A 25,339-nucleotide genomic window follows, 5' to 3' on the forward strand; every position below is an offset into this window, starting at 1 on the left:
GCCGACCTGACACCTTAATATTAAGCATTTGATCTAATCACACAGTTCCTATGGAGATGCCAGAGAAAGTCTTGGAGTGACCAAAGTTTTCTCTGACTGTATAAGAGCATGGAGAACTGCGGTGCTGCTTTTCCTCCCCCACCTGTTGCTGTGTACTGCCCGTCAGCCAAACTTAGCAATAGCTCATGTAGCGCAATTTGCTGTTGAGACTTTTTGCACATTTTAACCACTGCTGCTAGCAGTTGTGACTGATTCTATACAGAGACATCAAAGATTAAAGAAGCAATAAGATGATTGTTTCAAGATAAACACAAAACTAAAATATTTGACAAATGCTGCCAATGTTTCAGCAGATATCAAAAATCCTTATACAAAGGCGACATTGAAGAGAAAGAGTCTTTTTATCCCCATTTTCGATTCTTGCTTGCCTGAAAAGTTTTTATTGCCTTTTTTATTGTTGCTTCATTGCTGCATCTCTGTACCATGACAAAATGAATGGAAAGAAAAACATCCTTCAGGCAATGTTGCCATTATGGAACCTTGAAAAACTCAGAGCCCAAGAGAAAAGCATAATTTGATTTGCAGCTGAAGTGAACTACAGACACAAACACAAGGCTGTTACTTCTTTCTTATCACTTTTAATCTTTGAAATGTAGTTTTTTTTTTTAATGAACACAAATACCAGGTTTTTGGAAATGTTATTTGCTTCAAACGAAAATAAAAAAGATATACTTTTATTTTCCAAACTTGACATGAAAAACACTGGGCATGTCTTTTTCCTTGAGTAATTATTCTGTTCAAATAGCATATATTTCTCTCCAGCCAGAGAGTGCTCAAGCTGAATGGATGCTGCCACTGCATAATGGTCCTCAGACGTTTGTTGCCAAGGAAACGTTGGGAGGGCATGTGGAGAGGGAGGTATAAAAACACTGGCAGCTCCACTCTGACTCTTACTCTGTGGTGAATGCACGCTGTCATCACAGAGAGGTGTAGGACAAGTCGCCACACTTTCCTCTTCTTCGTTTGTCGACTCATCTCCACAAGTGCGTGAAAGATGATGAGGCCAAAAGATCTACGCCAGGGCTCTGGCACCAAAACCTTCCTGGATGCAATGCACAGCGGTAAAGTCCACCTCGCTCGTTTCATCCTGGACGCCTTGGATGGCCGCATAATTAACTCTAAGACTGAGAACAGTCGCACGCCACTCATGTACGCTGTGTGTCTGCAAGACCCCGGGACCAGAACCAAGTTCACACGGCTGCTGCTGGAGAAAGGGGCAAATGTTAACTGTCAGGATGAGGACGGCCGCACAGCTCTGAGCCACGCCTGCGAGATGGGCCACTTGGACGTTGTCAAACTTCTGGTGCAGTTCAATGCCGACCCGGACATCTCTGATGCCTGGGGAAACAGTGCCCTCATGTATGCCGCCTTTTCTGGGCACAGCCAGGTCCTGGAGTTCCTGGTGAGAGCTTTCAAAAGACTGGGACTGAGGCTAGACCGGACCAACAGTGCTGGTCACTCAGCTAAAGAGATTGCCAACTTTTTTGGGCACAACCAGTGCGTTCAGATTTTAAATTTTCCTTGCAGAAAGAGTGCTTGCAAAGACGATCCACTTGTTGATGTGGTGACGGCTGTTGAAGTAGAACGTCGGCTGCCCAGTAGGCTCCCCAGGCATGTTCTTGAGAAGTTTTCCAAGCAATCGGCGGATGAAGAGCAACTGCCAGATGTGTTTCAGAGACAGACAAAAATAGGAGAAAGCGGCGGACCATGGAACCGTTTCAGGTGTCCCAAGAGTCAGTCTCAAGAGGACAATCATCAAAACAGCTGGGCTCTGCCTCCTCAGATGGAGAAAAGCCAGGCTGAGGAGGATCACAGCATTCTCTTCACAGCCAAACAGCTGCAAAACTGCCAGCTTAGAGAGCTGAAGGCGTCAAAAATGAACTCTGTTGGTGAGCCGAGCCAGAAAGATGTCAGCCGAGACATTCGGTTTCCAGAGCAAAAACAGGAGAGTTTTCCGCTCTGGGGAAAGGCAAAGTCATTTAACCTGGACCTTCTGAGCAGCAGAAAGCAGTCCTATCAGGGTGATGTGCATGACATGAGGCTGTCAGCCAGCAAATTAAAGAGAGCCTCTCTACAGGATGACCGATGTTTAATAGACAAGACCGAATGTCAAGGGAAACCCGGGGCCTTGACAAATGATGGCAGCCAAATCACTTCATTTCCAAAACCTCTTTTAAAAGGCAAGACTCAGTCTGGGAAAGCACTCCAGGAGAAAGTCAAGTCACAAACCGAGGAAGCTAGCGACATGGCCCCGTTCAGCCGAAGAGGGCAACAGAAGAGGGGAAGCCTCGGCTCAGTTTCCAGACACAACAAACTCCTTTTCCCAAGAGAGGAAATGGAGACGGAGAAGATCCCGGGCCGCGCCCCGGGGTTCGTGGGCCTGGGGACCAGACTGCTGCGTCGCTTCACCGCTCCAGAGTTTATGAGGATGGTGATCGACTGTTCGTCTGGCTCCTCGAACGGAAGAGGTCGGATGTCCCGCTCCGAAACCTACCCTCTGTCGCACACACACCAGCAGGTCAACAGCCAGCCGAGCGTTGACAGCATCAGTGCTGTGAAGTGTGAGTTTGAAAGCTACTCTTCTCAGTCTACCCTCGATTAGATAAAGGACAATTTCCAACAAACAGAAAAGCCTGGTTGTGCTGTTTTTTTATTGCACTTTAAATCTGATAGTCTCAATTCTTTGATAGCTTATGTTTCTTCTTAAGAAAAATATGTACTTTCTTGTTGTCAGTTGTTTTTGCAAGATTTTTATTGGAGTATAAAGATGTTTAATGCTGATTACTTATTTCCAACACATTTTATGCTACAATATATTAAAAGTTAATTATTTATTTATAGATTTATGCTGTGATTTTGTTCTTTTTGGATTCATATCACATGGACCTAAATGCATTAAAAAAATAGCTTTTGTGTTTTCAAAAAAAATGTATTTTGCTTTAGAAGATTTTGTGACTGTGAAAACATGCTGACTGCCTAATAAAACTGTAAACTCTTGTACTTTTGTTCCATTCACTTGCATTTTTCTTCTCGTATACAAAAGAGTAAATCGAGTTGCATTTATGGTTCGGTACGCATCATTTATTGATTTATACAAAATTAAAATGCATTGCTCTCTTTGCCACACAGGAGTAGAAATACATGAAACTAGTGTATCCGTGTGGGATTACAAAGACTATGTGCAAAGTGTTTTCTGGGCAGGAGGGTGTCCTGCAGCACTACATGCCAGGCCTGTGTGCTTTGTCTAGGCAAACAAATGCAAAAACAGTCCCTCATATTCACACACACGTGCGCGCACCCCTGCCGACACACCCCCACACACGCACACACACATCTTGTGTTTTTTTTTTTCCGTCACATCTGTCACAGTACAAAGAGGGTTGTATCAACAATGACGTTGCGTAACACACACCTGCTCCTTCACCCATACATACACTACACTCACATTTTATGAAATAAAAGTAAGATTCAAACTTATCAGTGGTAAGGACCCTAATATTCAGGATTTCTATTTACATTGTTAATGTGTCTGAGTATGTTTTGAGTCCATATTTATTAATTATGTAACCACATTTGCAATTTCACATCATACAAACAACAAACAACACCTTTTTTGTTTTTTTTTTTAGAAATAAATAAATATGTAAAAGTGGAGTAAAAGAGGAGAGTGGCGCTGGCTTTTTTCCCCCCAGTAGTCCAATAGTAGCAGCTGGGCTTTTATTTACCCATTTATTATGCTAATACAGGAGAATTGTCTTTCCCATCCCCAGTACGTATTCAGTCATTCACATCAGGCCAGGTGTGCCTCCATTTGGCCATGCAAAGAGTGTATCGTTGTCCCATTTCCTCAACAGAATGGATGTGAAGAGGCACCTTTATCCTGTCACAATGAGCTACTGTGGTTTGAGCCTAATGAGTTTGCACAGCTTGCATTAATGCCCACTAAAAACACCACGAAGGGTTTTTAGAGTACCACTTATTTGGAACCTGTGTGAAAGACAGATTTCTGCTGTCAGTGCATCAGGCTGCATATCGTGTTGATACACACTGAAAGTTGCAGGAAGCCAATTGAGTTGAGAGGTGAGGACTTGCATGCTGCCTTTAGCTCACTCCTACAGTGCTTCTCACATGCCCGAGACCATGCCGCGTTTGACAAACTATGTAGCCACCATGACGGTGGCAGCAGAATGCTCCCTGGTCTGCTTCTGGGGGAACGTCGGCCCCGTAAGGAGAGCGGGGTCCTGGCGCTAGTCCTCTTCTGGAGGCGTACAGTACAGGGCAGGCTGAAGTTGGCCCATTTGGGGACTTTGAGCCGAAATGGGTCAGCAGCGAGACATGCGTTTCCGATACTGTTCCACCAGTGGGACCAGGCACTGAGGTGAACCGCTCTGCAGCAGGAAGGGGTGCTCCAGCAAGTCGGTAGCACTAGCCCGCTCCAGAGGGTCACGGGTCAGCATGCGATCCAAGAAGTCTTTGAGAACTGGAGAAATCTGGATTGGATAGAAAGATAAAGAATGATAAAGAAAATGACTCTACCAGAATGCAATGGCATGCTGTTGTTGGAGATATGACAAGTAAAATATGCAGCACATTAGCCCTGGGAGACTGGAGTTTTATCTCCAGATGCATGTTATGGATTATTGTCCTGCTAAATGGGGAACCTTGATCCAGGTCTCAGGTCTTTTGCAAGATCTAGCAGGTTTTCTTCCAACAATGCTTTAAATTTAGTCTATTTTCTTATTCGATCAACTCTGAAATATTTGTTTCCTGTCCTTGCTGAGGAAAAGCGTCCTGCAGCACAATGCTGCCACCACCGTGGCTCATTAAAGAATATGTGCAGATCATTGTCCACCAAATATTGTGCTTTGCATTTAGGCCAATGACCAGAGAATATCTCTTCCCCATGCTCCCATTGAGGTTTAACATTTTCACAATGAATAAAAGATTAACGAAGGTTTATTGTCAATTGCAAATATTTTGATTCATCTCTCATGTCTACCAAATTGGAGACTGAATGAAAAACATGCTAAAATTCAGAAAGCCTGGAAAAAATCTGATCAAGATTCATTTAAAAAAAAGAAGTAAAGCATGAAGAAAGTTGGACTGATTTTAAATGTATCAACTGTAGGGGTGTACATGAAGTATTAATCTTTACGAAAACAGCAACCTCCATGTAAAGTGTTTGTCTCTTCTAATACCTGGCTGACATTTCGAACGGTTGGAGCCGGCTCATCTCTAAGCCTCTTCATTGCTGCTACGGGCGTTTCACTGAAATATGGGGGCTCTCCGTCGACCATCTCCACTACCATGATACCCATCGACCACACATCAACCTGGTGAACACAAAAGCGTATAGTGTAAAAGCTCTGACAGCACAGGTTCATCGTCAGTGGTTTTCTCCTCACCTCTGTGCCATATGGTGATTTGGATATGACCTCAGGAGCCATCCAATAAGGTGTCCCTACTAGAGATTTCCTCTTAGGGATGTCCTTACTGATCTGGGCACAGAAACCGAAGTCTGACAGCTTCACCTGGGTAGAGCCCAACAAAATTACACATTTACAAAACTGAGAAATCAAAAGGAAGGGGACCGGCGGGAGGTGGGGATGAGTATGTGTCATACCCGTCCATCTAATGTGAGTAGGATCGAGTCACTCTTGATGTCTCTGTGAATGACGCCCTGTGAATGAAGATAAGCCAGGGCTTGCAGAACAGCTTCACACACTGTGGCAATCTGCTCCTCACTCAGTCTGCAGGACGACAAGTTTTACACACATCGAGTCTGACTTTACATGGGCATTTCACACGTTCCCATTACTGGCTACAACAGCCCAAGAGAGCTGAAAATTTATGAATCACTGTGCGTTAAAAGCAGCGGTAAAAGGTGCAAGGTTCAGAAAAACAACTCCCACACAAGCAGAATGACGAATGAACATGCTTCTTCCTCATCGGATATAGACTGGCTTGGATATTTCACAAGGGCAACATAAATATTTCCAGAGTCTGCAATAGTAATTGTGCACCTGGAAGTTTTGCATATTTGATCCAAAAATGTATGTATTTTTCTGGAATTTTGGGCGATGGACCAACAAATGTATCGCATAAAGTCAAACAGGAATAAAATATGTTTTTTAATATTCTTTTATGGAAACAAAAGGCCCTAAAGTATTTATAATTTTATTTTAGTCCTCTTTACTATTATAGCCCTTAATAAATGGGGCACAGCCAATTCTAATGCAGCTGTTCTGTGAAGGCCTCAGAAGTTCGTTAGAGACACATCAGACTTGTCAGGGATAAAGTTGTGGGGGAGATTAAAGCAGGGTTAGATTATGAAACAATTTCCCAAGCTTTAAAATTTTCAGAGTTCTGCACAATTGTCTGAAAATGAGAAGAGTTTCCTGAGCATGGCAATTCACCTGAACTGACATGCAGAGAAAAGTGAACAATAATCAGCCATAAAGGACCAGCTATAGGAGGTGAAACACTAACAGTGGACATCACCCTTGATACGCCAGAGAACTATGGTGGTGGCAGCATCATCCTGAGAGGCTCTTGTCTTCTGAATGGACGGGGAGGATGGTGAGAGTCGATGGAAAGCTAATTCAACTTCAAGTAGGAAAAGGCTTCAAGTATACAGAAGAGCATACATCAAAAGCCTAAGTCAAGGTCTAAAATCAAATCAGAATGTGTGGCAAGACAAAAAACTGATTCTGAAATATACCCTCCATCAAATCTAACTGAACCTGATGTATTGTACAGGGACATACTCTAAAAGAGTTAAAGCTTTAGTTACAAATCAACATCATACTTTTCTGATTCTTTTTTGTATAAAAAGAAAAGTTAAAAACTGTCATCTTGCTTTCACAACAGAATCATGCACCACAATCTCCCAATAAAATATAAAATACATCAATGTTTTTGGTTGTGATTGGAGTAAAATTGTTAAGCGTGTGAATACTTTTGCAAAGCTCTGTAGGGGACAGGAAACCACAAAGCTTCTTCATGTAGCAAGATATGAGGAAGTCAGGAACCCAGAAGATACCAGCTTCTTGTCTAACAACAACAAAATATTATACTTCATTCTACTAATGTGTAGCAATTGAAGAAAAAACACTCTTCTTTTTAATTGCTCTGCCAATACACCTACTCAATCTGGTGTCAGATTTTATGTCATGTGACCTGAGACAAAAAAAAAAAAAAACGCATGTCCTTATTAAACTGAACTAATCCAGGGTTCATCACCTGAAATGAGAAAAAGAAAGACTTCTGCTCAAAACACATTAATGTTCACAATTTAATTTCCTGGTGTGTGGGCGTTATAATATAAAAGGAGTAACAGATGTCTCAAATGTCTACCTAGAACAAACTGAAGATAGTATTTAAAAATTAAAAATACTTTACTATCTTTTTTTTTTTCTCCAGAGAGAGCGGAGAGCAGACTAAATGCTGTTTGGATGAACACTGATCACTCTCCAGTTGATACTACACCACCCCCTTGTGGCTGTTCATGTCACTGACTATGGGTTGTAAAGTGGAACCCAAAGTTTTGCTGATATTTTTTTGTACCTGGTTTCAGACACGATGTTGGTCAGGGCTCCTCCTTGCAGGTACTCCATGATGACCCACAGCTCCTCCTCCACGAGGGCAGACTTAAACATCTCCACCACATTCTTGTGCTGATAGTCCCTCATGATCACCACCTGCAGCGAAAATATATGTACAATTGTCATAAATCTACACACCATTATGTTCCTTTTTATTTTTGTGGCATAAAGACCTTAGTGTCCAGCAATTCTGAGTTAGTCCAGTAAATGCTTTGGGGTACTTAAATGAAATAGGTCAATGAAAGTGGTCAACATCAAAAATGCTGCAGGCTCTTTGCCCAGTCTGATTTCCCTATCTATCAAATGACAAATGTTTTATTATTATTATTATTATTATTGTTGTTGTTTCTTCTTTTCCACTTGTTGACTTCCCTTATTTGAGTAAATCTACAGACTTAACTAAACATACGTAAATGAAGTAACATGTAGAAGTGGTAAGTCAAAAGAACCATTGATCAAAATAATTTTTAAACATTACAAAAATGATGGTGCTATAGAGAAAATCATAAGGAAAGCCCCATTGTGATCTCCTGTGAGTATAAAATACAGTGCCATGCGTCTTAGTACTTTGAACTTTGTCACAGTTTGTCATGTTGCAATACAAACCTCAGAATATTTTATCATAATTTTATGTGATAGACCAACACAAAACAGGTCTTAAATATGAAGCTGAACAACAATGATTCATGCATTTTATGTTGTCTACTTCCTGTTTTTCTAGAAGTACCTTTCTCTGCCATGTACGGTCTTTTTGAATATGTCTCTAATGAGACATATTCAAAATTGACTGAGATTTAGATTGACTGAGCTCAATCTAAATAGAGCTCAGTCAGATTGGATGGAGAGGATCAGTGAACATGAATATATGCTTTGATTAAAACCATTCAATTGTAGCTCTGGCTGCATGCTTTTTTCTTATCATAGCTCCAGACCTTTGAAACTCCTAATAGATTTTCTTCTGAAATTGTCCTGTCTTTAGCTCTGTCATTAGTTTATTAACTTTGACAAGCTTCCCAGTTCCTGCTGAAGAAAAAGCATTGTGACAACTTGCTGCTGCATGGTGCATGGTGCAGCCTTAGTTTTCCTCCACATATTACACCCTGCATGGCTGTCGGCATAAAAGTTCGATCAAGGTCTCAGTTGACCCTCCAGTGTTACTATGGCCCTGCAAGTTGCTTGTTTGTCAGCTAATGTTTTCCTTGCTTAGTTTCTCAGTTTAGGTAAACAAGCCTCGTCTCATAGGCTTGCACTTATGCCATGCTTCCATTTTCAGATTAAGGACAGTGCTCTGTTGATGTTTGGCATATAATCTATAACCCCTCCTATAACTTCTCCACAACTTTATCCCTGACACTTATGGTGTGCTTTGTGATACATACAAATGGGATCTATATACTAATTCTTAAGGTAATTGCTTACATTGGACTTTACATATGAGTTTTCAGACTAGGTCTATTTTACCAATAGATTTTTATTGGTAAAATATTTTGAAATTCCATTCTTCCCCTTTCTCTTTACAATTATGCATCACTTTGGGTCTGTCAAGTAAGAAAAACTTGTTGGAATTGTTGAAATTTGGTTTGTAACATGACAAAATGTGAAAAGGTTTAAGGTATCAATACCTGCACATGTAGATCCCCTTGTGAGATCTATCTTGATCTCTGTACCTCATTAAAGAGCAGCTCCCTCCTCTGCTGCCGCCGCAGGTCCATCATCTTCACAGCAACTTGTCTTCCAGTGTGCTTTTCTGTAGCAATACACACCACCCCTGTGGAGCCCTCCCCGATCTTCACAAAGTTCTCCAGATAAGTCCGTGGGTCGCCCTTATCTACCACCATCTGCAGGGCTGCTTTGAACTGTTCATGCGTCACCTTGGGAGGGTCAGGGGGCGGTCGAGGTGCAGGATGCTGAGGTGGTCTGAAAGCAGGGGAGCAGGTTCCTGGAGGACTGGTGGCTAATGAGCCTGTGGGTGAAGGTCGAGGTTGAGATGGGCTGTCCTGCCGGGGATAAGGGGGATTCGGGCATCCAGAGTGCCTGAGGAAGGAGTCTGGTACACCAGGCCGCAGCCCCATATTAGGAGACAAGCCTAGTGTGTAGCTTGCCGAGGAGCGCACCATACGCTGAGGTCTAATGCCTCCTACAAGAGGACTGCTGGTGCCGGTCGGCAGGAAACCAGAGTGGTATCTCACCGATGATTCTGCCTGCATGACAAGAGAAGAGAGGCAGCTGAAAGGGTGTTGGCTGCCTGCCGGGGAATCACTGTCCTCTTTAAACCTGGATGTAAATCAGATCCGCCATTTTCACTCTGCATCCACTTCACCGATATTAATCATGTTAAGATGCTACGATTTGGCTTTAAGAGTCTCAAGGAGAACACGGCAGCATTTACAACCTCACAAGCACTTAAGCCCACATTTAATTTCTTAACACTGGACTCAATAAAATACCCAAAGTCACAATCATATTTAGTAAAAGGGGCTAAGTCACAGGTGTTTTTGACATGGATCTCAACCTCTTCATTTTCTGTATGGAAATGCCAATAATACAGGCTGAATAAGCTAGCTGGTTAAAGTTCTACAAATGAACTTATTTAATTCAAGAAAACCATCTTAATACATTCAGGTCACATGCATAATATTCTGATATATACTCAGCATCAAAAATATGCATAAATTATGTGATCCATGAATAATTTATAGTCTTTGCAAAGATGTGCTTACTTTTAGGTCATAGGAGGAGAATGGCCTCCCTGGGCTGTTCTGTGTGTGCATGTACATGGGTAGATTGGGTCGGAGCTCCGGTCCTATGTTCCCTTGATCTCCGTGGAGCTGCTGGAGAGCCACAGCGGGGCTGTAAAAACATGCTACAGGTCTCTGATTTGGTGGCATTCCTCTGGGAAGCTGGAAATCTCTTTTCCATATCAGCCTTTCCTGCGGACTTCCCAGTTCTCCACTCAGATACGGTCCATAACTTGGAGGTGGGATGTTCTGAGGTGGAGGAGGCTGCGAGGGCCCCTCCACTGAGCTGACACCGACCTCATAGGTCGACTTGGCTTTTGGCAAGATTCCATTGGGCTGCAGAGTGATGCTCTTCTTCATCCCCAGGTAGGGGGTGTTGGTTTCACTGTGAATGTTCCTGCCCTTGTCTCTCCAGTGATCCTGACTCTCATCCATGTCGTCCTCGTCATCCTGGGTGAGACCCTCATACTGGTAACCATCCCCTTCGTTTACCTCTCCCAGCCGTCCCAGGGACTGGGCCCTCTTCCTGGCTGAGGGGCTGCTTTTCCGCAAAGAGTTGGAGCTGGTCACGGACAGGCGGCTCATGTCGTTGATCATGGCAGAGATGTATTCTCCGTGACCGACCATGCTCCCGCGCACAATGGTCTGGAAGAGAAAAGGTAGTTATCTTCATCACAATCTGTGTGACATGATTACATTACAGAGAGATTTCAGAGCAAAAGGGATGATAAAAGTGGCATAATAATTGCTCTGAGGCAAGTTAAATTTAGATGTGGGAATGTGTAAAGGACATCTCTGTCATTTTTCAAAGACAGTGACTTTAGTTCCTTTCCCTGGTGGTTTATTCTGACAGTTTGCTGACAAATATAACAAGCAGAGAAACAGATTTTACAGCGGCTCCTCCTGTATATAGAAAACACATTCCTACCTATTTTATCTTTTCACATATTGTCCTATTGATACATATAAACAAAAATGGATTTTGTTTATATGGGAAAAGACCAGTAAAAAGTAGTGAATAATTATGAAGTGTAAGAAAAATTATTCACAGTTTTCAATATTTTGTATAAGTAAAAATCAGGTTGCACACTTAAAATCAGCACCCTGAGCCATGCACTTTTCATTTTCACATCATGGATTTACCAGAGAGGTGTTCACAACTTTTGATATTGTTTTAACCTCCCCAACCTTTAAACTTCTCCACAAGAGCTGGATTTATCCTGTGATTTAAATACATTGAGAAATATTTACTGATTAGGAGATTTCTAAAAGAAACCGATAGCACTGAATTTTATTCAGGGGTATCAGCATTGTAAAGAAAATATGGGAAACATACATAATTTTCATCCTCACTCCACAGTTATGCATAGCTATAATGGTGTCCCCCTAAAATACATGGCAGCTTTTGGCCATGTTACAAAATGTGAGCCACTTTAAGGTGTAAGAGTACACTATGTTCAATTCATTCAATAAAGTCAAACTAGAGTTATTCTGCTCTAATTCTTCTTAAAGAGGTATGAATAGTTGGTAGGCTTGCAAAGGGGCCAAACTTGCCTCAACAATCAAAATCATCAAGCAAACTTCAGCTGGTTTGCCAGAAACATGCATACAGTGTCCATGGTGGATTGTTAGTCAGTCTCATAGTAGAGTCATGTTCAGTCTACAGTCAGTCAACAACCTCTCCTGTTTCTCTGGCTAAAAGCTATTACATTCACACAGATGGGGTAGAGGTTAGTCCTCATCTCACCTTTTGTAGGGTCTCCATCATAGGATGGGGATAATTGCCTTGGTGAGCTATTATAATTTTCCATATATATTTACTACTAAAACATGAGAAAAAAACATGAACAATATTATGCAATATTTTCTTTATCACAGTGGCTTGCAAAGAAATTTCACATTTTGTCACATTATTAACCCAAACCTCAATGTGTTTCATTTTGTTCTAGATCAGAATAAAGTAGCACATAATTGGGATGTTGAAGGGGAATGATATATAATTACCTACAGTCATGTTGAATAAATAAGAATATTATTGAAAGGTAATTTCAGTATCTTAATTCACTAAATAAAACACATCAACTAGTTTAAGTACACACAAACCGGAGTTTTCAAGCGTTTGTGCTGTTATTTATGATGATTTTCCACTTAAATCTGATAAAGATACGCCTTTTACAATTAGAAAATCACATATTTAGTGTTTTCGTAATATATGTTATTTTCAAAAGATACTTTTAATCTGTGAACAAGCCTCATTGGAACATAAATTCAAATTTTATGAACATGGCTGTATCTCCTTATACCAATGAAAATCAGAACAGTGTGGTGTGTATAGGTTTAGTATCCACCTCCCTCTGCTGTTCTATCCCTAAATTAAATCTTCTGCAACCAGCTGACTTCATGAGTTACCTAATTAATAAACAAATTACACCTGTGCATTGTTGAATATCAGTATAAATCCAGATGTTCTGTCAGAGGTATGTTAGAGAACACCAGAGAACAGTTTATGAAACATTGTGCAAAATTATTTAATAGAGTATGATTCTTTACCTTCACCTTAGGTACTGCTTTGTGGAGAACTCAGATAAAGCTACTTTAATTTGTGGTTTGTGTTGTTAACAGGATTCCTTATTCGAAGGGGTCTTGCACTGATATCAGTGAGGAAGGTGAAACAAAAACTACAAGTCCGACCCAAATGCTGACACAGTGGTTCTCATGTTGTAATCGCCACCACATCGCAGTGCTTTTTACTTTTTAGGAGGCCCATAAAACTATCAACCCAAACACTTTGTGAAGCACAGAAATCCTGAGATTTGCAGACTGGATCACTCACAGGCATTTTGCAGTACCTGCACTTTGTATTCCTTCTTTATTTGATGACGTTTGTGGGAAAGCACCTTATACTGTTATTAATTGCCTGCATGCGGTAATAAATCTTGTGTTCCCCCATGAGGATTTCAACATTGTGCAGCCAGTGTACACAGCAGGGTCATTAGCGCAGCCTTGTGATAGATAAGGAAGCAAAAACAAGGGAAAGGGAGCAGTCATTCCACGTTGTCATCAGAGTATTATGGGATTGTCTGAGACAGCAGAATACCTCTGCAGCACAGAAAATGTTCTCCTGCAGTGATGCAGCTAGCAACAGAACTCTTTAATGAACAACATTTGTGTGGATAAAACAGTGAAAAGTAGATTAAAATAAACTTTAGTGAAAGTGAAGGCGTGGCATACCTTTTTTGGCCTCAGCTCCACCTCTGTGATCCGAGAGGGGTCCACCATAGGTCTGGGCCTCCGCAGGTTTTCTATCAGGCTTTGCCATTGCATCGGCAGGCCCACGAAGCAGCCCCGCTTGGCATCAAACGAGGTGTGAACACGGTGCTCGAAGTTTTTCGGCGCTGATATCTCAGGCCTCTTCTTTTTCTTCTTGCGGAACATGCTCAGGTCCAAAAGAGAGGCAGCCTGTCTGCTTCAGTATGTCTCTGAAGAGAAAGAAGCAATAAGTAGTGAAGAAACTACTCAGCTGTGTGCAGGTAGCACACAATCAAATAACCGTAATCGTGTCCTTTGAATATAAGCAAATCTCTCCAACCTGTATGGTGGAAAACATGTTTCCTCTCTCCTTTATTCTCAGTTTTCTGCTCAGGTGTATTCAAATAAAATCTCCACCACATGGAGGTAATTCAAATGGCTCCTCTGCTCCTCTGTTCTGTGAACGTCTTGCGTCTGAGACATATGAATGTCCTATATTCCCATTGCCTTAAAGGCTGTCACAAGCTTCTTAGAGTGAAAACAGCTCCAGGGAGAGTGGATGGATTTGTGAGCACATGTTTAATGAAGGATATCTGGTCAATTAGGGCTTATTCATTCTCTCTGCCCTTTTACAGACGAGCACGCGGCCGGGCTGGCCGGTGCCCACAGGCTTTCGGTGCATTAAGGAGGCGACACACGAGCTCACACTCATTCACACACACGCATGCTTATACAAATACAAACATACTATATATGGATACCTTTATACTCCTCTTTAAACCTTTCATATCCTATCCTAATTAGCAGCTCGTGTTGCCCTTGATTGCGGCGAGGTAGCCAGTTAATCTGGGGATGAGCATGCTGAGCAGCTAACTCAGGTTTGCTGTGTGTTCAGCTTTATTTTATTTTTAAATGGAGGGAACTAATTGAATTACATTACAACACATTTCCTAAGCTTTGCAGGCTTCCCTGTACAGGGAGATAATTACTCATGCTTTAGTCCTATGTAAATATTAATGCTGTCTTATGCAGATCATATTGTAGAGGACGTCCCAGCCAGCAATGCAGGCAGATGTCCTTCGCAGACTATTAGCTGGAAAAATCCCTTCTTTAACAGATTAGCAATACTTATGAAACATTTTCTCTTTATTTCAGTTTATGATTTCTCTGAATATTTTAGTTATAAACTTAAAGGGGGTAGTAATACTGTCTAGACAATAAAGTTGTGAACTTCAGTGTTAAGAAAAAACAAACCACACAGATGAATAAGATCACTACAATAAGAAATTTTATGTATACGGTATTTACTTGTCACTGACAGGTGCATCTCAATAAATTAGAATTAGCCACAAAAGGTTATTGCAAAAAAAATCCAGTAGCTCAGTGCTGTCTCCAATTATACTGATGGAGGGAAAAACAACATGGATAACTGCAGCTTTGAGAGGATTTTGAAGCAGAACTCAAATTCCTAGAGTTTGAGGGAGACCCATAAGATGTGCATCGCAGCTGACATCAGTGCTTCATCAGCCAACACAAACAGATGTATTCATGTCATGGGATACAACTGTTGCATTCCTTAAGCCCCTCCTGAACCAGAGACAATGATCTTACCTGGACAATGGAAAAAAGAAAAGAACTGTTGCTCAGAGGTCCGAATCCCGTCTTTAAGATGGTTTGAACCTCACAGAAAATCTCAGAAGTACCGTCAAATCTTATTAAAGTATTAAAAGTTATATACACCCTTCAAAATAATCCATGGAAAACTCTTTGTATGGATTACAGCTGTCAAAGCCATGCTGACCAGTTTTTCACATGTTTCCACTAGTATAGCTTACTTCCAGTCAGTAGACTAGAAGTAATGTAATGTACAAGTACTTGTTCCAAGTTTATGAGGTTTTAGTTTACTTTTGTGACTCCTGGTATTGCTGGTGAATGCATCAGACTTTACTGAAGTCAACATCAAAAGGTTATCAGAAGTACCTTACTTTAAGTCATTTCTGTCTGCAATCACCATTACATCAAACCATGAAATATTTAGAAGTTAATAAGAACAATAACTATCCCCCCTGCGTAACAGAAACATTCCAGCACAATAACCTTGTGTCAATATGACCTGGAGACAGAAACTTATTCTATGTCTACGTAGAATTTAACCAGCAAAAACAGAGGCCTTCAAGGTGCCCTGAGTTTATCTGATAATCTCCCACCATGCACTGTGAAGTGGTGGGAGCTGAGAAAATGAGTTTTGCAACCTTCTGTGACCCAGCAGGCAATCACGCTCGCCAGCCTTTCCTCCCTCCACCTCTGTCCCTGAGACCAGCATGACTCTAAACGATATCAACGCTGCCTGTTAGGAGATGTGCCGGTGACTAACGCACGCCACTCGGCCGGCTGTGTCGCATTGAGGTCAGGCCCACTGGTCACATGAGCGCAGTGCAGGAAGGGGGTTCTTGGAAGTATGTGTCCCTCTCCAAGGATAATTCAATCACTCGACTAATATGCTAAGTGTTGCATAAATGTATCACTCTCTCCTTGTGTATATACCGTGGCGCTGGGAAAGACCCTAATCCTATCTGACAGGGACATTATGGTGTAGGGAGAGAACAGTTGGGACTGAAATTACAGGCAGACCTGAAAGTATTCTGCAGCCACAGACAGTTATGGCCCTTTTTACAATAACAAGCTGCAAAACTGAAAATTACTTTATCTCATCTCCAAAAAAGCATCAAGCCATCTACTTAAAATTCACGTAGATTCATCATCTGTATATATGTGATGAACATGACAAACATAATTTAATGATTGTGACCAAACAATTCACTGTTTGCCTTTTTGACCATAAAACTTTACTGTTTGCAATCTCCAAGTGGACAGCTGCACATTACAAATGACGGGTGGATATAAACATCTGATCAGCACTGCAGATAGCTGTTCAGATTTTGGCACTGACCTAACTGATATTTACAGTTTTACATTCATGAATTGCCCTAAAAGCCGATCAATCATGATTTACTTGAGAGTGAAATGCAGCGCAAAGTCTTTCCTTGCCAGCAAATATGATGACACAGAAGCAAATGGGGGGTGGGGGCTTTATGGTCCCTCACCAAGTAATCATCAGTGCAAACTGGAAGCGAATCGGGCACAATCAAAGTGGCTAATCTCTGAAAAGTGAGTAGAAACCTAACAACCTAGGGAACAGACTCACACATACACACACTTATTGCCAACAGGGCAAAATCACTCCAAAAGTTGATGCACTTATTGATTTACAAGGTTTAATCACATGCAGCTAGCCTTATTATGACCTCTCAGACTCTGCTGAGCCCATGATGGTCTTGATAACAGTTTCCTATTGATTTCCAGGGTAATGTGTATGCGCAGGGGCAAATGTACACAGAGCACGATCTGGTTTTCTGGTCACATCTCCTCTAAAACTGCTGGGATTTGACCCTATGCCTCAGTGCCTTGTCTTGGAGCAATCAAAGTGCAAAGCCAATAGTCAGCTGGCTGCTGTCAGGGACGTGAAGAGGCAGTGAGGATGAGGTCATTCCAAAAATGTTGCTATGTTGGGATTGTTTTCGGATTCAAAACTTTGAAATGAAAAATTGGAAATAGAGAAATGTCTTGTGGTCTGAGGAAATTACCATCTTGCATCCTTGCTTACAACCCTGAAAATGCCATCCCAACTGTGAAGTTGTGGGGTGTTTTGCTCCATGAGAAATAGCTGCCATCAGGAGGAAATAACAGAATGAGGAAACAAAAGAGACAAGATCTCAACAAATCAGACAGGAAGTTTGGCCCAAATGGATGTTTTCAAATGAACAAAGCGCCAAAGCATATCGCCAAATTAGGTTCAAAGAAGCTTAATGAAACAAAGCAAAAGTTTTGAAGCCACCATTACAAATTCATAATTTCAGTTCCACAGATAATTTTTTGGCAGACCTGGAAAAGTGTGCGCTAATGAGACTGTTTACAAATCTGACTCAGATACAGCAGTTCTGTCAGGAGGAATGCGCCAAAATTCAAGCAACTATTTTGAGAAGTATGTTGAATAATGGTTAAAGATATGACCCATTTCATACAGTTTTAAAGTCAAAAGTAAGGAACTGTATGCAACTTTCTGAATTTGAAGATAATGAAAAAAACTGACCTATGAGAGGAAATACAGAGTGAAAAGGGTTATGTCTTTTTATTCAAACATTTGATTCCAACTCTACTTGAAAAGAGCAAAACTTAATGAAACAAAATATGTTTTAAAAACCATAATCTATTGAAATTATGGAGAAACACATGCAGCCAGACAATTTTCCTCTCCAGAGTGTCATTACTTAATCCCATCCCAATCTCAGAGCTCAGAGGAGAATGCAGTCACAATCTACCAGAGACTGGATGGAGCTTCTTCATCCAGAACAGCAGCTCGGCCTTTCATGCCATGCAGAAATTTAGCCATGCAATCCATATGCTTCCTGCTTACATCAGGACAAAAGAGCAGGGGGCACACTTGCTTTCCTCTCATGTTCAAATCACCCTGAGCGGGAGTTGTGGTTGAGTGGGAGGGGATTGAGAGATAAGAGAGATATTGGATTTGCTCGACGTTAGTGCTCCCAGCTCAGTTGAATGATTTTTTTCCCCCCACTCCCTATTTGCCCTGATTTCTGCTTTTTTCCTTCATGCTGGCATGCATGTAGAGAAATGCAGAGAATGTGCAGGTGACTGTGCTTGCGGGCTTGGTATTTTTGGTTTGGTTTTTCAGTGATCTAATTTTAGTACTGATCGCCCCTCCGCCCCCCACCCTCCAACCCTCCTCTCCAGCATCAGACACGTGTGTATTTTGTGCAGGATTCATGTCAAATAGTGAGGTGAGGGTGGGCGACGGTGGGAGATGAGGTAATCCTCTTTTTTGTTTCTCTAAATTCATCTATAAGAATAATCCAGCTGCTATAGAGACTCACAGAGGGTTGCAGCTACAGTATTTCACAGGAAAAGTCCTTAACTGCTGTTTTTGGACTGTGTGATGCAGTGTGGAGGCTCTTCTATCAGCTTCATTACGATGACCGTTTTACCCTTTGAGTGTAATAAGCCTGCCTCTAAAGGAGAGGGTTGGGGGGGGGCGGGGTAGCAGGGAGGTCTTCAATGGTCATCTCTTTCTTGAGCTTTCTAATACACACAGATTCATGTGAGGACATAAAAAGGTACAGAATGCAGGACGTGACCGGACAAAGCAATGGGACTGTTTTATGATTTACGTCTCATTTCTCTTTGAAGTCTCCTCTAGAGAGAAATGGGATGACTGTTGAAGGACAGACTGCTCGTGATGAAATACACTCCATTCAGCAGCATAAAATAACATGATGTCGCCATTTATATTTCATGTTAGTGAGCTGATGCTGCATGTCATGCATAACAAAGGAATATGTGAAATGCTGGAGAATGGCATGCATTCTGTAACTTTCATGGCTCAGGGGAAAGCAGGTCTAGGTATTTCTATTAGGCGTTGAACTTTGATGTTTGTTGTCCAGCAAAGGAACGCTGTTATTAAAGTCTCCTGGGTTTCTCCAACACCTCAGGATACCCACAGACTGACCATCTCCATGCAACAACACATTCAGAAATGTAACCCTGATCAGGTTTTGAGTAAATATATCTACATATGCATGTTCATTTTTCCTAAGAACAAATTTACCTTAATATTTAATGTTTCCACAACACGTCCATGCTAATCTTCTGTCCCTTTATGCCAGCCAGAGGCTCACCTCTACTTGAGTAATTCTCATTTTCTTAAACGGAGCAAATCATGTTTATGGAATTTAAAGGAAAAAGGGCAAACACTACACAACCAAATGACAAAGAAAAAACAAACAAAAGCAAATCCTCCTGTATAATTTATGTGCAGATATTTCATAAAACACATCAAAGAACCCCTAAAACTTTTAAATCTTTTTATGATTACCTTTTCATCTAAAAACACTGCTCAGTTTAAGAGTGGCTCTTGAATAGAAGCAAAGTCATGTTTTCCACAGATATAGATTTACTTTTGGTGTTGAAAACAACTTTGGGTCAAGCCCCACTGGCTGCTTCTTTGACTCGTCCAATTTTAATGACTAAATGACTAAATGATTGGATTTAATCTCCCTCCAATATTTGTGTCCTTTTAGAATTTAACAAAGTGTGAGTTTTATTGTGTTTGCTCGTGCAAACCATGCAGAAACAGTAAAGGTCAAATGAAATGGAAAAGGGGGAAATTCTGACGATATTTGGCTGGAGTTCAGGTTGGCTTTCCAAGTAAGTAGGACAAGTCGGAACCTTTGTAATGGTTGAAAAAACACAATAATACTCGGAGGTGAGAGGGGAGGAGGAGAGTGTGAGGATTCCACTTGTAGAAGCTGTGGAATGAGAAGCATTTATACTAAAGTGTGAAGTTGGAGTGGGAGTGATTTAGGTTTGTTTTTCTCCCAAAATGTATATTATTTCCCATTTTTGTCTATTTTTCTCCTGTGAAAAAAGTTAATTAAAAAAAACTGTCACAAAAAATTTATATCACCCAAAATAAACTTGTATGACTGTAATTTTGTAATCTTCACCGGCTTCAAATTAACAAATGACAGCCTGAGGATTGGAAACATTTTGTAGACTCCAACATTTCTGTCCAACTCACACAGTTTTTCTGTTACGATTGACAAGAGTAAGAGGAGTGGCATAATGAAAAAAGCCAGTTGTTTGGAATTTTCTTTTTGTATCAGTGTACATCCTCCTTTTGAGGATATAACCATTTTTATCAGCTCCTCTGCAGTAAACAGGCCACAGGAAGAAAAAAGGGGGGATTTCAGGACAATACAGAGGCATCCACACAGAGTGCATACATCATTCTGTCATCTGACATAATGGGACTGATTCCCCTAGATGAGGATATGGACAAGAAAACATGTTTGTTTGCTCCTCTCTGCAGCGAACATTGTGGACATAAATGGGGTGTGAAAGCAGCAGCTCCCATCTCAGCAACACTTTTAGTGTCACAAGGTGTTTGTAAGATCTTCTTTGGATGCTGACAAATTACAAAACAAAATACACTGCTAAATCAGTTCTCCATGTAAAGTAATAACATATACACCACAGCACAGACCCGCACTCTTTGACTGAAGATGCTCTTGGCTCTTACTCGCGTTTTGAACGGTTGATGCTGTGTTGATAGAGATGTATGATCACTCCGGGCCAATAGCACAAGCTCCACTCTTCTCTCCGGGGTCTAATTTATTGATGCACTGGGACTTGGTGCAAGCTTTACTGTACGTGCAGGAGATTTTGAAAGCTTTGATTTATGTTTTTTTTTTCCAGCTATGGCTTCAGCAAGTCTCTCCAAGGGATGAAGCTGGGAGCAGTTTTTAAGCTTTATGGCATCAATCTGCACCAAGGCTGTTGCCCTCCTCTGTTGAACATCATGGGTGCTAATTTAATGCAAAGAGGAAAGTTAAATCATGCAGGACTAATTTGTGCTAAGGGCATTCTTTTTTTATCCCAGTTGTATCATCACTGGTGGTGATGTTAGGCTGCTCGTGCTCCCTGTCAAGAAACTGACAGAAACATTTTTGAAAAACATCTTAAACACTGCAAGTACACTTCCTATCCCTTCCGGTCATGTCAGTGTCCTGCTTCAAGTGCAGCAGTTTGCTTTGCCTGTCTTTTTTACTGTGGGCCACATGAAAAATAAAGCAAAAGGAGAAGTGTGACGCAACCCTGCCAAGAAAATCAGAGGATGTTGGAGGGTTCACATCACCCTCAGAGGCAGATGCAAAGTTGTGTGCAGGCATGCAACAGGCCTTCTTTGTCTCCTCCTCTACCCTTTTCCCTTCTCCTTCTTGCATATCAATGAGACACCTGAGACACAACTGCACAGCTTTTACTTCAAGTTTCATCATCACCAGAGATGGCAAAATCCAGTTGCTCAATTTGATCTCTGTGTCACAAAGAAAATCCTGCCTTATGTTTCTGGGTTTGTGCATGCAAAGATGACAGCAGGATTATAAACCTTTACAGCATTGCTTTGAATAGGAGCTATGTGCCTTGAACTATTACGTTGCATTACGACCACAACTTTCATTGTAATGGGATTTTATGGGCTAAACCAACACAAAGTGAATTGTAATAATAAAGATTATTGCATTTTTTTTTTACATTTTTTATTCTGATGACCCTAAATCCAGTTCAAGTAAAATAGACCTAACTAATACCTATAGTACAGCTCTTTGTAATTTTATTTCAGTATAAATCCATCTGTTCTTTGAAGACCTCTGAAGTTCCTAAGAGAACAGTAGTGAACAAAGAGCATCAAGAAGACCGAAACACAACAGGCAGGTCTGTGGGAAATAAGGCATATAGAAGTTTTAAGCATTGTAAGAATACAAAATAATATCTCAAGCTTGGAACATCTTACTGAACCATGATCGTGTGAAAGTGAAAAAACCATAACATGGCCAACTTCTTAAATTGGGTAGGGAGAGCATTAATCAGAGAAGCAGCCAAGAGGTCATTAGTAGCTCTGGAGGAGCTGCAGAGATCCCCAGTAATCTGATGGCAGGATGGATTTTAGTTGTGCATGCTACAAATCTAATCTTTATGGAAGAGTTAAAAGGAAACAGTGAAAAGATTTCCTGTTTACGCATCAATTTTGCTTGATGACTACATATAACAATGTCATATTTGGTGGAAAGCTTGTAGTAAATTTTGATAATATTAAATATTGACTCAGGGATGGTGATTAAAATTGCAAACCACACTTTTCAGATTTGCATTTGTAAAAGTTTTTTTTAAAAGAATGACTAGTTTCCATTTCACTTTCTTTCAATTCTATCACATGAAATTGCAATACACTGAAGTTTGTGATTGTGATTAGACAAAATCTGAAAAGTTCCAGCATCGGTATGAACTTTTTTGAAGGTTCCAAGAGTAACTTGAGGCTATGACTGTCAGGAAGAGTGAGCGGCCTGTGTGGGTCTTGGAGCTCTGGACTGAAACTAAAATCCATACTGTTCCTTAAAACATCTTAGCCTTAGATTGATTTCTGCTCAACACTTAGCATCTAATAAAGACACTGATAGAGAGACTCTGCTACTTTCTGCAGCACTGAAAACTGCTCTTGTTTCTTCAGTCTGCTTTCGAACAAAGCACAGTTCAAACATTGCCTCCCACGTTTATGCAAGCTCTTGTACAACAGGTTTTCTAAATGTTCTGAACACATGTAACACGTCCGCTTCCTTTTTGCTCCAGGTTTCAGAAAGTGACAAATTTTTTTGGAGAAGCTTTAACCCTAAAGTTCAGGTTTGCTCAGAAATCCATCCCACTGTGCTACATCCTAATTCCTAATTCCTTGAGTTAGAGGCTGAGAGCAGAGGGAGAAGGAGAAAGAGGATGTTGGGGTTTAGAGGAGGAGGGGTGAGCAGAAGGTGAAGGCTCCTCTTTTAGATCCATCACTGGATGCATCAAACAACCTCCTCAGTTGTCCTCCTTTTTTTCCCTCCATGCCCATCTGCACCTGGCTGCGATACATTTTACTCACAGCCTCTCCACCTCCGTCTCCTTCTCCCTCCACCACGGATGATGCTTCAGCGATGCCATCCATGCACAAGCTTGCTCCTTCTCAATGACGTTAACCCTCAGTTCCCTTTTTCTCCCTCCCCTTCTCTATCTTACCACCGTTACCCCCCTCTCTCCTTGTTGTGGGGAGACAGGGTAACCAGCTCTCTGGAGGGGATAAATTGTCAGAGGAGAACAAAAAGGGAAATCACTCATTTCGTCTTACCTTGCTGTCCAGTGAAGAAGAGAGCCTCACTCCTCCAGGAAGGATTGGAAGCACGATTATGCACTTGCTCCCTTACATTCACACTCATATGCACACACACAGCAGATCCATCCTTCTTTCTCCCTCACTCACACACACAGAGACGAGGAAGGACTGGCTCTCAAGCCAGAGCCCGCTGCAGGCTGCCGCTTGCCTGGGAAAGCCTGATGTGTTCCTCCCTCCAGGCAGAAGCACACGTTGCCATCTCAAAGGCTCTTTGTTGGGGCTGATTCATCTCCGGCTCCCTGGCTGAGTGCTGCCCCGTGCGCCGGCGGTTCCTCCCGGGGACGCTGCACAAAGCTGGGACAAAGCCATGGTAGAGAAAAAGACAGCGTCCGTTAGAAGAGAATATCACGGCCCCATCATGAAGCTCCTTCCATCCATCCTCCCTCCTCCTTCTTTTCCTCTCCCTCTCAAGCTTGCTGGCTTTCTACACACACCCTCCCACCTCCCTCTCTCTTTATCACTTCCCTCCTTCTTTCCCTCCTCCCACTCTCTCATTGGTCTGCAAAAGAACTGATAGCTCTGTTTGTGTGCGTGTGCGGGGTGTGTGTGTGTGTGTGTGTATTTTTGGTCTCCGGTAACAGTGAGGAAAGGAGAGCTCTTCTACACCTCATCACCTGGGATACCTTTCGTCCTCCTCCCCCACCCTTCAGTCTCCGTCCCTCTGTCCCCTTCACACGTAACATGAGTGACATGAGAACAAGAGGGCGATGATTTCACCCAGTAAGCTGCTGTTCATTTCAATGCATTATCCCTAGGATGGCAGGGTCAAGGATGGCAGATGGCATCGGAGTCAAATGTTTCGGATGCATGTGATTGGCCAAACTTCCTTCCATCATTAAAATAACTTACAGTATGTCCAATGTTCTCAAGTGGATAAAAACACAACAGACTGCCAAAGTCCTACATTCAATCATCTCTGAAGTAAAACATCCTTTCTTGCTCGCTTTTTCTCCACTATTAATTCCTGAATAATTTATACAGGAGCAAGAACAAGCCTCAAAGCAGGAAAATGTATTAGGGTCAAGTCATGCAGAAACTGCCTTCAAGACTGAATCGGATTTGGGTCATACATGTAGTGCGTGGCATTTTGATATTAAGGGGCCCTGTAAAGGAACTAAAATAACGATGGTTCTCCTTAGGAATGGAAAAGTAAACTGAGAAAGCCTACAGTGCAGCAATCTGCATAACAATGACAGATTTGCCTCTGGGGGGTACGAGAGTCTCCGTCGCTCTGTCTCTTTTACCCCTAATGTGTCAACTATGTTGCCACAGAGACGTACCTTACAAAATAATTTAACACTCTTGGAATAGTTTGGTGTTAAGCAATGTCAAGACCACAAACATCAATGTATTTTACTGGGTCCAACACAAATTGCACATAAGGAAGCCATTGTTGAAAGCAAAGCTACATTAGGTCTCATTTGCTGTTTGCCAGAAACCTTAAGGGACACCGCAAACATGTAGAAGAAGGTGAACTGATCAAAACTGAACTTTTGGCTTGCATTCAAAACTCTTAGAGGTAGAAACTAACACTGTACATCACCATGAACATCCATGGTGCAACCATGGTGGTAGCAGCCTAATTAGCTGGGGATGCTTTTCTTCAGTCGTGTCAAATGTGTAGTAATATTGGAGAATGTGTAAAAAGCTGTGGTGGAGGTTCACCTTTTAAACAGGCAAAATAATAGAGTGAATCAATAGAAAATTCCTTTATTGGGGAAATCCAAGTACATCAGCAGCAAAGTGACAGACAAATCAAAATAAGATTTTAAAAGATTTTACAGAGCTACAATGAAATTGTTTAGACCTAATGTTATTTATGTGCTACAATGAAGGAGCTAAAGTCCAGA

General features: G+C 41.6%; 2 protein-coding genes across 2 annotated transcripts; one reads left to right on the plus strand and one right to left on the minus strand.

The window, feature by feature from the left end:
- Positions 1-935: 935 nt before the first annotated feature.
- Positions 936-3,060, plus strand: ankrd63 (ankyrin repeat domain 63). Its single transcript, XM_032547530.1, has one exon. The coding sequence runs from the start codon at positions 1,055-1,057 to the stop codon at positions 2,660-2,662; it is 1,608 nt and encodes a 535-aa protein (XP_032403421.1). The 5' UTR covers positions 936-1,054; the 3' UTR covers positions 2,663-3,060.
- A 59-nt stretch (positions 3,061-3,119) lies between these two features.
- pak6 (p21 (RAC1) activated kinase 6) lies at positions 3,120-23,922 on the minus strand. The gene is made up of 9 exons (XM_032547529.1): positions 23,445-23,922; positions 13,634-13,881; positions 10,385-11,047; positions 9,332-9,865; positions 7,627-7,760; positions 5,684-5,810; positions 5,466-5,591; positions 5,259-5,393; positions 3,120-4,550 (listed from the first exon to the last, which is right to left on the minus strand). The coding sequence occupies exons 2-9, from the start codon at positions 13,835-13,837 to the stop codon at positions 4,383-4,385; spliced, it is 2,091 nt and encodes a 696-aa protein (XP_032403420.1). The 5' UTR covers positions 13,838-13,881; positions 23,445-23,922; the 3' UTR covers positions 3,120-4,382.
- Positions 23,923-25,339: the final 1,417 nt, after the last annotated feature.

Source organism: Xiphophorus hellerii, chromosome 19 (genome assembly GCF_003331165.1).
Source record: "Xiphophorus hellerii strain 12219 chromosome 19, Xiphophorus_hellerii-4.1, whole genome shotgun sequence".
Taxonomy (NCBI): Eukaryota; Metazoa; Chordata; class Actinopteri; order Cyprinodontiformes; family Poeciliidae; genus Xiphophorus; species Xiphophorus hellerii.